At 46.2% G+C, this 13,665-nt stretch overlaps 1 protein-coding gene across 2 annotated transcripts; it reads right to left on the bottom strand.

The window, feature by feature from the left end:
* Nucleotides 1–294: 294 nt before the first annotated feature.
* Nucleotides 295–5,026, bottom strand: LOC123154372 (transcription factor MYB97). 2 transcript variants are annotated; one of them, XR_006476817.1, is made up of 4 exons: nucleotides 4,263–5,026; nucleotides 3,470–4,139; nucleotides 2,830–3,128; nucleotides 1,634–2,734 (listed from the first exon to the last, which is right to left on the bottom strand). XR_006476817.1 is itself a non-coding variant. In XM_044573127.1 (3 exons), exons 1-3 carry the CDS (start codon nucleotides 4,578–4,580, stop codon nucleotides 517–519), a joined length of 1,215 nt encoding a protein of 404 aa, XP_044429062.1. In that variant the 5' UTR covers nucleotides 4,581–5,026; the 3' UTR covers nucleotides 295–516. The 2 variants fall into 2 exon arrangements, 1 of the variants encoding a protein (XP_044429062.1); XM_044573127.1 differs by lacking the exons at nucleotides 1,634–2,734; nucleotides 2,830–3,128 and adding an exon at nucleotides 295–743.
* Nucleotides 5,027–13,665: the final 8,639 nt, after the last annotated feature.

Here is a 13,665-nt window from a genome sequence, read left to right as displayed (position 1 = left end):
GACTATTTTGGTCTCTTTGATGCGATACTTTGTTTAATAATTCCATGAAGTTAGATTCTTCACTAGACAAAATGATCAATTTAATTCTGTAAAGTTTATTTTCTTAAATCCCCTTGGAAAGATCTGTATATATATAGCTTTCGCGTCTTGCCGATGCAAAAGGATAAACGCGCCAAATGTTACATGTAGTGAGTTTAATCAATTGTTTCAGTTTATCAGGAGATGAGATTAGTGAGGGGAGAGTACTTACCTCCATAGATTGCAACCGACTGGCATGATTAGTATTTTTGTTCCTTTAAAAAACTGAAACTATTTTTGCTCCTTTAATTAAGAACAAGGGATTTCATCTCTGTTTGTTTTTGACACCCAAGCTGATCATGGGGCGAAACGCTTCTTATAGCATCATTAGCAAGACCCGACAATATGACTCACTCGATACAAAAAGAAGGCATCTTCTGCTCCCACAGAAAGAAACACCAGCCCTATGTCTTTGATTTCCCCCTTTTCTTTTGCCAATTAAGCGTTCCAGTTAAGCTCGTCGGCCGACAGTGGCAGCGACGACATGAGCTGCTGCATCTCGAGGCCGAACTCATCGTCCGTGGTGACGACGGAGGACGGCCCTGGCGACCCAACGCCGGTGCCGAACCACTCCCCGGATATCGACCCATGGGCCACGCCGAACATACCGGAGGTCTCGTTCTCTGCTGCGCTCGTCGCCCTCCTCATTGGCGGCTTCACATCATCTGCATCAGGTAAATGAATTTCCCAATACATGAAACAAAATGTGAGTCACCGATCGGATCAGTCAGAGTTCCTAGTTTGGTTCAAAAATCGAAACATGCTACCCCTGTTTTTATTTAATTTGCATATTATTTTGTTCGGAGTCAAACTTTACAAAAATTGATCAAAGTTATAAGAAATGATATGAACATTTACAATAACAAGGAGTATATTATAATGTGGAAATATATTCAATGGTGATGCTATTGATTTGGTATCATGTACTCCCTCCGTTCCGAATTACTCGTCGCAGGTATGGATGTATCTAGATGTATAAACATGTTCAAAGCTACAAAGTTTATCTTGAGACCAAAAAAGTTATACCGAGTAAATAAAAATGAAAGGAGTAGCTTAATTTCGCTGACTAATAAACATTGTCTGTGTAATAATTTGGTTGAGGAAATGATTTATGCTACTGTCTTTGAAGTTAATTGCACGGGACTATCACAACTGGAATCTGTATCACTTTTGTAATCTTTTTTGCAAATCAGCACCGATTATGTTCTGGATGTCACACATTGACCTGTGGGGCCATTGGTCAGGCTGACATGGGAAAAATATCCACATGGACATGGTTGACTCATCTCTCTCTCTCTCTCTCTCTCTCTCTCTCTCTCTCCCATCTTCGTCTCTCCCTCTACTCTGGTCCTATATGCCCCTGCCCGAGCGAGGGCATGGCGCGGAGAGGATATAGATTCGCCTCCAGCATCTATCCGAACCCGCTGCTCCAGCAGAAGGCCGAGACGAGCATGTGAGGTCCGGTGACTCCATCAGGCCGAGAACGGCCTCGTCCAATGCCCAGACGCACACGGTGAGGGACTGCACTTGCTCCCCTGTGCGGAGCGCGCCCACGTCACGCCCGCACCACCAGCACTGTGTGTCTATGTTATCAGCGGCAGCGGGCCGTGCGCCGGCAGCCCTCCGCCGTCGGGTAGGACACAGCGACGCCGTCCGGGCTGCGCGAAAATGCTCTACTTCCGGACTGCGTTGCATCAGTGGCGCGGTCCTTCCGGCGTGGACTCGCGCGCGGCCGCTCTTGGCACCATGCAGGCCGACAGCGAGGAGACGGTGACCGCCAGCCGGAGCAGAGCATGGATGACACCGCGGTGTCGGGGATAGTGAACACGGGGCCTAAGGTAAGACAGAGGAGTCAAACATTACAACGTGGCTATTTCGCGACGTCGGCGCTGTCATATGGGCCCCACCGGTCAGGAAGACTGTCAAGCGTTCATCAGTGCCAATTGCAATGCTCTGTCCCAAACCCGGCACTGATTTGCAAAAAAATAAAATGAAGAAGAAAAAAGTCCATTTTACTACCCTGAATAAAATGGGTGGTGCATTTTACCTCCTGATCTATTTTTGCCTTTTTAACCCCCAAACAAACCTAAACCGGACAAAACATCCTCCGGACTGGTTTTTCTCCACCCGTTGCTGATGTGGCACTAGTCAACGGTGGTCTCTCTCTCTCTCTCCGGGTACACCCGCCAGCGAGCCTCCTCCTCAGCTCCCGCCTTCTTCTTCCCCGCTTTGCTGCCGCCGCCGTGAGAGCACTTCTCCAGGCTACAGCAGCCTGCTCCCCGTCCTCCTCCTCCTACTCGTCATGCTGCTGCTGCGTACCATGACCACGACGACTCTCTCTCCTTGCTCTAAATGCCATGGCCGGCGCTCCGTTCTGCAGATCGGCGTTGCTGAGAACCACCGTGGCCACCTGAGACCACCGTCAACGTCGGCCTCCAGCGTCCTTGACTTGGATCCCGCCGCCCTGCCACAGATCCATGTTCGTCGTCGCCATTAGTCACCCAGCACCTGTCCCCGTCAGGCCCCGGCTTTAGACCCGGCGAGGGCCATGATGTTGGAACCGGTCTTTCAGGTAGTAGTGCATGCACTAACGTGTGTGCTGCTGCTGCGCCAACAGCCCACGATTTGCATGCTAGCTTCTAGGAGTGGTTAGCCTCTGCATAACTGTGTTAGTTAGTCTAGCCGTGTGCGTGTGTTATCTGTGTATAAGTGTACACCCAGAAGATAATACAATTGTGAGTTCTTCCTCACTTTTCTTTTCTTCATATGCAGTCGCCGCCGTGCAAACTCCTCTGCCTCGCCGCCAGCGCCGAGGCCGACGGTGGCGTCGCTGGTGGGGTCGCTGGACGGCAGGGAGGTGCTGCAGGAGGCCCGGAGGTGGCCGGCGGCGATCTCCTTGTCGGAGCAGAAGCGATGAGGCGACCGACAGCGGAGCAGCGCTAGGAGTGAGATGTCGCCGGCGTGGAGGGCTTCAACGGTGACACACCGGCGCGGTGGTGCTCAGACGCAGCCGTGCATAAAGGAGATCGGGGGCTCAGGGCTGTTGTGACCTGGAGAGAGAGAGAGAAAGAAACCTGACAAGGGGGCCCCACCCGGGTCAAAACCACTGTTGACTAGTGCCACATCAGCATCGGGTGGAGAAAAAACAGTCCGGGCCGGAGGATGTTTTGTCCGGTTTAAGTTTGTTTGGGGGTAAACGAAACCAAAAAATAAATCACGGGGTGAACAGAACCACCCAGTTTATGCAAGTAGTAAAATGGACTTTTTTCAATGAAGAATGGCACCAATTCATTAACCTAGCCTCAGTTTTGGTAATTAATTATGTGGATCAACTCCTGTCTTTGCGAATTCAGATTTCAGAAAGAGCAGCGAGATGGATGAATGCACTGACCGATGAGGAAGTCCCATTTCCCGCCATGGTGCGCGTCCTGGCCTCCGGGAGGGAACTGCGAGGTATCGTCGCTGTCGCTGGCGCTCGAGACGCCGCCGTACATGAGATCGGGCATGGAGCCGGCCCTGCACACGCCATGGTTGGGACGGGGGAGTTGATGGTCGTCGACGCCGAGCAGCAGCGCCTCGAGCAGGCCGTCGCCGCCGCCGCTGCAGCTCGCCGTCTCGATTTGGTTCGAAGGGAGCTCGCGCGGCCTGGCCGCCGTGGCCGGCAACGGCGGGAGCCCCGCAGCCCTCATGCCGCCGTGGTGGTGATGGTGGTGGTGGTGGAACGCCGGCTGCGGGTGCTGGTGCTGTGCGGCGTGGTGGCGCATCTGCATCCCCTGCATCTGGTTGAGGAGCGGGTGGTGCTGGTCGATCAGCGGCGAGGAGTGAGAGTGAGAGGGCGGTTTGGTGGACGACGGCGGCCTGGGAGGCAGCGCGAACGGGTCCGAGAACGGCGACGCCGCAGTATTGCCGTCCGCGTCGGCGAACGGGTTGATGTTCTGGGCGCGCATGAGGGCGATCTCCCGCTCGACGTCCGGCGGGTAGAGCGACTGCCCGGCGCGCTGCCGGCGCTTGAGGCGCGTGTTCCAGAAGTTCTTGACCTCGTTGTCCGTCCTCCCCGGCAGCTTCATCCATCACACGTACACCGCCATGCATGCATGCAACATTGTCACTTGTCAGAGATGGATCATACTCATGCGACACAAGATCCATGGAAGAAGAAGAGGTTAGGTTTTGTTGGCACGTACGTGTGTTGAGATGCGCGCCCACTTGTTGCCGATGAGGCCGTGGAGGCGGAGGATGAGGCGCTCCTCCTCGGGGGAGAAGGGGCCCTTGCGGAGGTTGGGGCGGAGGTGGTTGGCCCACCGGAGCCGGCAGCTCTTGCCGCAGCGCTGCAGCCCGGTCTCCCGGCGCACCGCGTTCCAGTTGCCCTCGCCGTGCCGCCGCACGTGGTCGAGCAGCACCCGGTCCTCCGCCTGCGTCCACGGCCCCTTCTTCAGCCCACCGCCGCCGCCGCCTTCCCCCACCCCGCTCCTCGGCACCGTCGTGTCCATCGCCGTCGCCATGTCAGCAGATCGTCTTCGTCTCCCCGCACCACTCCTCCTCCTCCTCCGTGCTCGCGCCGCGAGGTGTCGTCGGTCCTTCTGGTCTTCTCTCCTCCCCTCCCGGCCCGGACGTCCAAGAGAGAGGGGGGAGAGAGAACTGCAGGCGATGTCGGTGTCGGCGCCGGCTTACCTCCAGCGCATGGCCCGGCGGGCCGGATGAACGAGCGGTCGAGAGCTGGAACGAATTGGGTTGTTGTCGATCGTCGGCTCCTAGTAGACGGACCGATCGGTGGGAAAGGAAATGATCAGCTCAGGTTCCCGGCGAGGGGAACACGGAGAGCTGGAGCGCGCCCTGCAACCCGGCAAGGAGAGGGGGGCAGAAGGGGGCAGGCGGTGGGGATGGCGAGGGAGACGGGCGATGCATGCAGCTTCCCGCCGATCGCTCGCCGCCGCGCGTATGCGGTGTGGCGCGCGCGCCTATTTATGTGTGCCGCTCCGTCTCTCGGCGCATCCGCATGCATGCACGGCATGGCGCCCGCGCGCATGGAGGGTGCCTTGGATCTATCCAAGTTTAGGCATGCTGCCTTGTTTAGGAGATTCCAGTGGTGGACTCGTTCTCTCGGCAAGAAGAGCTGCAATGGACTACAAGCTTAACATCTTTTTCCTATTACAGAAAACCCCCTGCAAAATTGAGAACATTTCAAACATTTATATTTCTACCGCCGGAATTGCCGATTCTCAATTCTCAGGTAACTTGAGAGCCCTTCGACCGATTTATTTTTACATTCTTTTTTTTGCGAGGGATTTATTTTTACATTCGCGTTCGTGCAACTGCCTTCGGCACAAGCTGGGGAGAGCTGAATCACGCCGGGTGGCCTTTTTTTAAGGGGTAAAGGTTTATCCATTTCAAAATGTTCATCAGAATACAAATAGTATCAGCAATCGAACCAGGCCAAATATGTCGCCTACAGTCAGGTCGATGAAGCTTTTGACAGCATCTTCAATTCTGCATCATTTTCATCAGAAACTAAAAACTTTGTTGGCATGACAACTTAATTTATTTTGATGGCAACTTAAATTACACGATCACAACAAGTAAAATACACCGTCTCGTTTTGTAGTGGACATGGCAAATTCTTTTTGTGAGTCTTTTTTACCATGTATGATTCTTTTTCTGTGGTGGGCCATGGCAATTGTTACGTGTGTTTGTTCTTTTTCTTAGATTCACTATGATTTTCTCAAGTTGGGCCTTTTCTGAGGGGAAAAGCTCTCATTCAACCGGCTAAACATTCCAATGCATCTTCCACCTTCCCTGAACAACACGTGTCCCCTATGGTCCACCCACATCTCCCTTTTAATCTTATCTCTTCAGCGACCACTTCCTCCACTCATTTTTCTCCTCTTTTTTTGCAACCGCCTAGCCCATCGGCCATCTACGCAAACCACCATGTTGTTCGCAAGCGCCGACGGACTTCCCAAGTCCAACCCCCGGTCGTGAGAAATGGTGGTGAGCGACGGAATCACCCGAAGCTGCGAGCAGCACCACCACCACGACCAGAGATGGCAGTAGTCGTGATCTGTCGCGGCACCACCACACGAGCGACTGCCATTCGACGCCAATGGAAGCCCGACCTTGGCCGGCCATGGCCGCCAACACCTCAAGCTTCTCTCGCCGCCGGCACTATCTCCTTCATGCTACGGTATCTGTTTGCAAAAATAGAGTTCTGCAACATGAATTTTGTTGCGAAAAAAAATGTAAAATATGACCCCTGTTGCAAAAGATTCTGCAATCGATCTTTATTTTTTTTGCAACAATAATTTTGTTGCAAGAAAATTCTGCAATAAAATCTCTGTTGCAAAAAAATAAAAAGGTGTAGAATCCTGTGATCTTTTGAATTTCCGCAATAAGATCTCTGTTGCGAAAAAAATCTGCAACAAGACCTTTGTTGTAAAAAATAAAAAAAAATACACGCTTGGATGATTGCAACAAGCAGGCTGTTGCAGAGGGTTTTTTGCAACACCACTCTTGTTGCAAAGGGCGAGCTATTTACTTGGGTAGATCGGACGACCGTTAACGTATACATCTAGTGGTCAGAGAGGAGGCGGTAGATCGGACGCCTCTCTGACCACTAGATGTATACGTTAACGGTCGTCCGATCTACCCAAGTAAATAGCTCGCCCACACGCCCTATAACACACAGATTGCGCCATGTCATCACATGCATGCATGTGAGAATCTTTTTGGATTTTCAGTTTTTAAAATGTTTTATCTCTTAAATGAAAATTTCGATTGAAGATTCGTTTTCACCATTAAATTCCTTGCAGCGAGATTTTCGAAACTAGATCTCATATCAATATATTTCGAAGAATTTTGGGGGGGGGGGGTTAAAAGTTGCCATGTCTATTGCACATGAATTGCCATGGTGTTTACACTGAAGTTGCCATGATATGTTTCACCTATTTTCTTCTACATTTAAAAGTAATTTTTGATATTTATAAAACGGAGAATTAAGAAACTAGACTTGCCATGAACCATAAACTAAAATTGCCATGATACATGCACTTAAAATTGCCATGGTTCATACAAAAAATATTTTTCATGATCAAAGTACTGGAGTTGCCATCATCAAAATACTAAAATTGCCATGCTCTACAAACTGAAATTGCCACATGGCAACTTTAGTTTAAGCACTATGACAACTACAGTGTAAACACCATGGCAACTTTTGTGCAAAAAAAAATTCTTCGAAACATATCAACATGGGATCTAGTTTTGAAGATCTCGTGGAGACGGATTCAATGGTGAAAAAGGATTTTTAATTCGATTTTTTAATTAAGAGATAAATCATTTTTAAGCCGAAAACCAAAAAGATTCCTGCTGATGTCATATGTTCATATGTGGCAAAATGAGTGGTAAAGGAGGCGTGTGAGCGATGTGCAAGATGCCACACGTATGGGCATTAGTTTTTTCTAGTTTTTCTTGTTGTGTATTTGGGCATGTCTGTTTCCTTTCCTTCCTCTTTTTCTGCTGCAGGTTTTGGTGTGGTGTGTATCTTGTACCTGTGTAACTTAGTACACTTTTACCGATTGGATTCTCTAGGAATATCGAGGGGTGCGGATTTTTTTGCACCCGCTTCTATAGTCTTAAATCCGACCCTGTATGACTACATTCCGATTTCTTACTCATCCATGTCAAAAGCAATGAAGCTCCACGACTTCATTTTATGAAGTTTCTGTGCATCCTAAAATCATCAAATATTTTTCTCCTCGTGCGTTGTTTGTTGTGATATATGTACTTGTTTTCTGTCAGTTTTGTCGTTGGCTATCGGGGCCATCATGTTTTTCTTAATAAATAGTACTTGCACTTTTTGACAAATCTACAGTTACCATATATCTGATAAGTTCAACAAGGTTGCTTGTGTTTTTCTAGCCTGATTATATTCAGCTGCACTTTTTTTAAATGTTGTTGCACCTTTTTCCGTAAATTTGCAACTACCATTTAAAAAAAGTGCAACTAGATTGTTATGTGTATATTTCCTCGCCTAATTATTCAGCATTTGCACTTTAAAGAAAAAGTGCAAGTACTATTTTATGAAAAGTGCAATTAGCCTGCTATGTATGTCTTTTAATTGCTCGATTGTACCTCAATGAAAATTTCATAAATGTTCAACTATCATTTATAGAAAAGTACAATTGTGTTGTTGTGTATGTGTTTGTTTTCTGGCATGATTATACATGAACTGTAGTTTTTTTACAAACAATAATTAATTCTTTTAAGTGTGCAACTATCATTTTAAGAAAAGTGTAACTTTGTTTGATATTTGTTTTCTCCTCCCGATCATTTAATTGCACTCTTAATAAAGTCCGGTTCACTATTTTAAGAGTGTGCAATTGCTGGTTTTCAAAATATGACTGAATTTGCTATGTGTTTTTATCTCCCGATTAATCTATACTTTTCATCATATTCTGCTTTTTATGGACGGACTTAGTAATTAAAGCCTGTTACAAACAAGCTGATCATGTGGCAATTTATGGACCAAGGAAAACAACAAGCCTAGTTAAAAGGCACGCACACGTAAACCACAATCAGCGTGCACGCTCGAATCATATGAGAGACAAGGGAAGAACGAAGCGGGGATTAATTGCTGATTGAACAAATAATAGGTCGACTGAGAGTTTACTAATTCTCAGCAATAGACAATCCCTTCTACCACGTATAAGTAAATAGCATTTCAAATATGTAATCTGTGAAATTTATATTCAACTTCAAACACAACGTATGGTCCAAATGTACAAATATTCCAACCAAACCATGAATAAATTAACTTGCAGGGACTATTGCACAAGGAGTTGTTATAGATGCCCAAAGAGATCAACGAGAAGTTGTTCATGCGTTATGCGTAGCATTGGCAGCGCCAGGGCTCTAACTTGTGGGGTCAAGCTTTAAGGTTACATGATATAGCGGTTCACTAAACATTGAAACTAGAGCTCCATTGAAACTAAATGTCATTACAATAACTTGTCCAGGAGTAGTACTTCACGGTGATTACCATTGTAAAGAAAGGCTACGGAACACCACCTTACAATAATGAAAGCCTTGATTAGTATGCATGACGGCCCCGGTTTTAATCAACTGAAATACAATTTCGACATAAGTAGTCCAAGAGTATATGAGAGGTTAAACTACAATCTCATATGGTCATCATGCATATCCTTATTGATCATTGAGTTGTGCTACATGCTAGGATCACGTTCCGCACCCTCACGAAGTTAGCGTCGTCCAGGATTCTCCGACCAAGTGTTACAACGACATATAGCAGCTCGCAATCCCGAATCGACGAAGTAGTGCATTAAACGTCCTTGCTAATTTACATGAAAAAACCCAGCAAAACTACTGCACCACCAAAATCCAGCCAACATGGTACCTATTTGTTGTTTATTGTGCGCAATACAATTAAAACCAAGATTTTAGGGGGCATGGTGATCTTGCATGTACCTGGTTCAGTTTTTGAAGGTTCACATAGGCACAGCCATACTACTACTCTACCAGAAGTGCAGAATCGATCGGGTTGTGATGAACGACATTGGAGAAAGAGAGATTGAACCGCTCCTCAAGTGATCTGCTTCAAACCACTGCTCCTCGAATTCAGTGAGGATCGTGTGTGTGATCTCCGAGGGGTTATACCCAGCCGGATGAGGTAGAGTCGTAGAGGTTTGTTTTGTCATTGTCGGATTGACAGTGGCATGGGTGTGTGCTTGAAATCGAAGGCGGTTGATGCAAGTGGGGAAGAAATGAGAGTAGTGTAGCGCCACCCTGGTGAATGCACTCTGTTCAGCTGAAAATATTTAAGAATGGCAATTTTATTATTAAGAGCATGGCTATTTTATTTCAAGTACATGACATCTTTCATCATGCAACTTTAGAACAATTTTTCAGTTTTGCATCATAACAATTTATCATCATTTGACATGTCATATTTAAAAAAGCATTCGTCTAGGCAAATCATTCTAGTCTAAATGGCATGGCAATTTTTTAGGATTATTCACACATAAATACATATAGTTGGCCAATCACACTAGTCTAAATGTCATGGCAATTTCTAAGAATTGTTATTCTCAACACATGGCAATTTTTTAAAATTGTTTCTTTTTGTCGCATGGCAAACACAATTTTTTAAAAAGATAGCAATTTTACAAAATATATTTATTGTTCAAGTGGAAAATCTTTAGGAATTTTTATTGTCTACATCATGGTATTTTATTTTTAATGGCAATGATTTTTTAATTACTTTTTCCATCTCGTGGAAATTTCTATATGTGATCTTTTATGTCGTGACAAAGAAAACATAGAGCATGGCAATTTTTATTATCTAAATCATGGTAATTGTATTCTTAATTTGCCATGCTCGGTTTTTCGATGATGGAAATTTCTATGCGTGATCTATCCGTTGTGAAAAGAAAATATTTAAGGATGGCAATTTTATTGTTAAGAGCATGAAAATTCTATATTAAATTTCACGCTAATTTTTATTATTATTTTGATTATATATGCAACTTTACAACATTTTCAATTCTACGTCATTCTCGTTGAGAACTAAAAACTTAGTTGGCATGGAAACCTAAGTTTTTTTATGGCAACTTAAATCACACGAGCACAACAAGTAAAATACATTGTCTTGTTTTGTATATTTTTTGTGGGCATGACAAATTCTTTTTGTAAGTCTTTTTGTCAAGTATGATTTTTCTTCTGTAGTTAGCCATGGAAGTTGTTAGTTATTTCTTTTTCTTAGATTCACTATGATTTTCTAAAGCTGGTCCACTTTTGGCTAACTGTTGTACTTGGTACGTGGTGGGTGAGGGTGTTCGCGTTGGGGCCTCCTCCCAGCGAACATATTTTGTTCATTTGTAATCCGGGGGAACGAATTGTTCGTACCAGCCCACCCCCCCCCCCCCCCCCCCCCCCCCCCCCCCACACACACACACACAGTATATTCATGTCCAAATATTTTTGGATCCTCAAGCTTAAAGGAATAGAAGTGGTCTTGCAAGACTACCCTATTCGAAGAACAAGTGGACCGATCAATAATCAATTACATCAGGTTGTGCACCCTGTATTGTTTGTGGGTCCTTTTTTTTTCCTTTTTCGGCTTTGGGGCATGGGTTTTGGGCTGGGGTCTTTGTCATGTTTGTGGCCCTGTCAGGCCCCTTTTTTCTTCATGTGTATTTAGGCTTGCCTGGTTCCTTTCGTTCTTCTTTTTCTGCCGCTGGTTTAACCTAGCTGCGGGGATTTGCACATCTTCACCAGCCTCTTCTCTCCATTACGCTTGTTGGTAAAGATCGATCTACCATTCCTTGCATCTTCATAGTTGTTCATGGGGTTTGATCGTAGGAACAAGTTTTTTTGGTGCTACGTTTTCCAATAGTTGGACAACCCGAAAATATGGGCTGGGTTTTGGGGTCTGATCGTGTGATTTTTTTGTTCGGGAATTGTCTTAGTTTTTCGATAAATCTGAGGCTTAGGGTACGATTCGAGGAGAAGACGTTGTTAGAGTATCTTCAATAGATGATGTAAAAGTTTGTGCCAAAAAAAGTTTTAGGGCAGGAGAGAAGATTTTTGATACCAAAAAAATTTATGCCATGACAACTATATATAACTAATGTCCTAAATGGCATTTTCCTCTTCAGGGTTGCGTTTTTGCATATACATCACCTGTATGGACAATGTTTTTTGCACAAGGTGATGTAATCTGCCATTTTTCACACGGCTCTGCGTGATGAAAAAAATTATGGTAACTGCAGTCGGTGCTGCAAATATGCAACACGAGAGATAAAATTTTGGGGACTGATAGGCAACGACATGCCGGCCCAATAGTTCGGCCGGTCACGGGCGAGCCGTCAAATTAATCTTCCCCCAACCGTTAGATCTAGTCAACACTCGTTCTATCCTCCCGCACGGGTCGCGTCCTCGCTGGTGCTGCATCCTCCCAGCAAAAACGATGGCCATCGTGGTCCGCCATGGTCCACCAAGCCGTGCCCGCGAGGTCGCCGCCCATCACGTCGCCGCCCTCTGGCTCGTCGCCGTTGTCAACCTGCGCCGCTATATTCCAGCCAAGAACACATCTCAGCCCCCAAAAAACCTTTGGTGGTCACTTGAAGCAAAACAAAAAACTAGTCCAGCAAAAAAACTCCAGTTCCAGCAAAACGATCTGAGCTACTAGGAACTCTAGCAAAATGTGTGAAGCAAAATTTTACTTGGATCCAGCAAAAAATAACTCAGGTTCCAACAAAAAAACTCCAGTTCCAGCAAAACGATCCGAGCAACTAGGAACTCCATTAAAATGGTTGAAGCAAAAATTTACTTGGATCCAGCAAAAAATAACTCGGATTCCAGCAAAAAAAAAACTCCAGTTCCAGCAAAATGATCTGAGCAACTAGGAACTCCAGTAAAATGCTTGAAGCCAAAATTTACTTGGATCCAGCAAAAAATAACTCAGGTTCCAGCAAAAAAACTCCAGTTCCAGCAAAATGATCTGAGCAACTAGGAACTCCAGTAAAATGCTTGAACCAAAAATTTACTTGGATCCAGCAAAAAATAACTCAGGTTCCAGCAAAAAAATTTCAGTTCCAGCAAAATGATCTGAGCAACTAGGAACTCCAGTAAAAATGCTTGAAGCAAAAATTTACTTGGATCCAGCAAAAAATAAGTCATGTTCCAGCAAAACGATTTGAGCAAGTAGCAAATCTAGTAAAATGTTTGAAGCAAAATTTTACCCTGGATCCGGCAAAAAATAACGCAGATTCTAGCAAAAATCATGTCAGCAACAACTCAACCTCGAAGCTTCCCAAAACACTGGTGGTCAGATGAAGCCAAAACCAAAAACTAGTTCCAGCAAAAGAAAAGTGTGGTTCCAGCAAAAACGACAAGAGCAACTAGGAACTCCGGTGAACGTTTGAAGCAAAAATTTACTCGGTTCTAACAAAAAAAGGCTCCGCTTCCAGCAAAAATCGCACCGCAAAAAAAGAACCGACTTTGCAGCTCCCAAAAACGTCGGTTGCAGCTCCGGCGTGCACGTGTGCAACTCTGTCGTCGAAGGGCGCAACTGATTGCAGCACCAGAAGCTCGTCCACCTCATCACCGGTAGTGGCAGCACTAACTCCAGCGCGAGGAAGCATAGTTGTGCCTTGTGCGGCCACGCTGGTGGCTCACAGTAGTCAACGTCGGGTGCCGCCGTGGCTCACCACAAATCCGGGGTGGCTTTCGCATCGGTCAGAAACAATGGTTTGCAGGGAGGGATGGGAGTTTTGTGCCACGCCGTCGGCCGGTGACTGAATAGATAAGGCACGCGTGAGACTAGCGCAATGGTTCGGCGGGCGTGCCGGTTTTAAACATTTCCCTGAAAATTTTGGGTTGTTCAAAATAAAATCATCACTATTTACAGATACATTGTCTAGTGGAGTATCGTTTTTTGGCTCAAAGTACCCTAAACAGCGATTATTAGAGCAACTCCAATGAGACGAAAACCCGGCCCAACGCGCCGACCCAAACGGACGCGCGTCCGCTTTCGTCAGCCTGGCGACCCATTCCCAGCCCATTTTTGAGCCGGAT

The sequence above is a fragment of the Triticum aestivum genome, chromosome 7A (assembly GCF_018294505.1).
Source record: "Triticum aestivum cultivar Chinese Spring chromosome 7A, IWGSC CS RefSeq v2.1, whole genome shotgun sequence".
Lineage (NCBI taxonomy): Eukaryota > Viridiplantae > Streptophyta > Magnoliopsida > Poales > Poaceae > Triticum > Triticum aestivum.
Note: the sequence above shows the minus strand (reverse complement) of the source record. Positions and strands in the feature narration are given on the sequence as shown.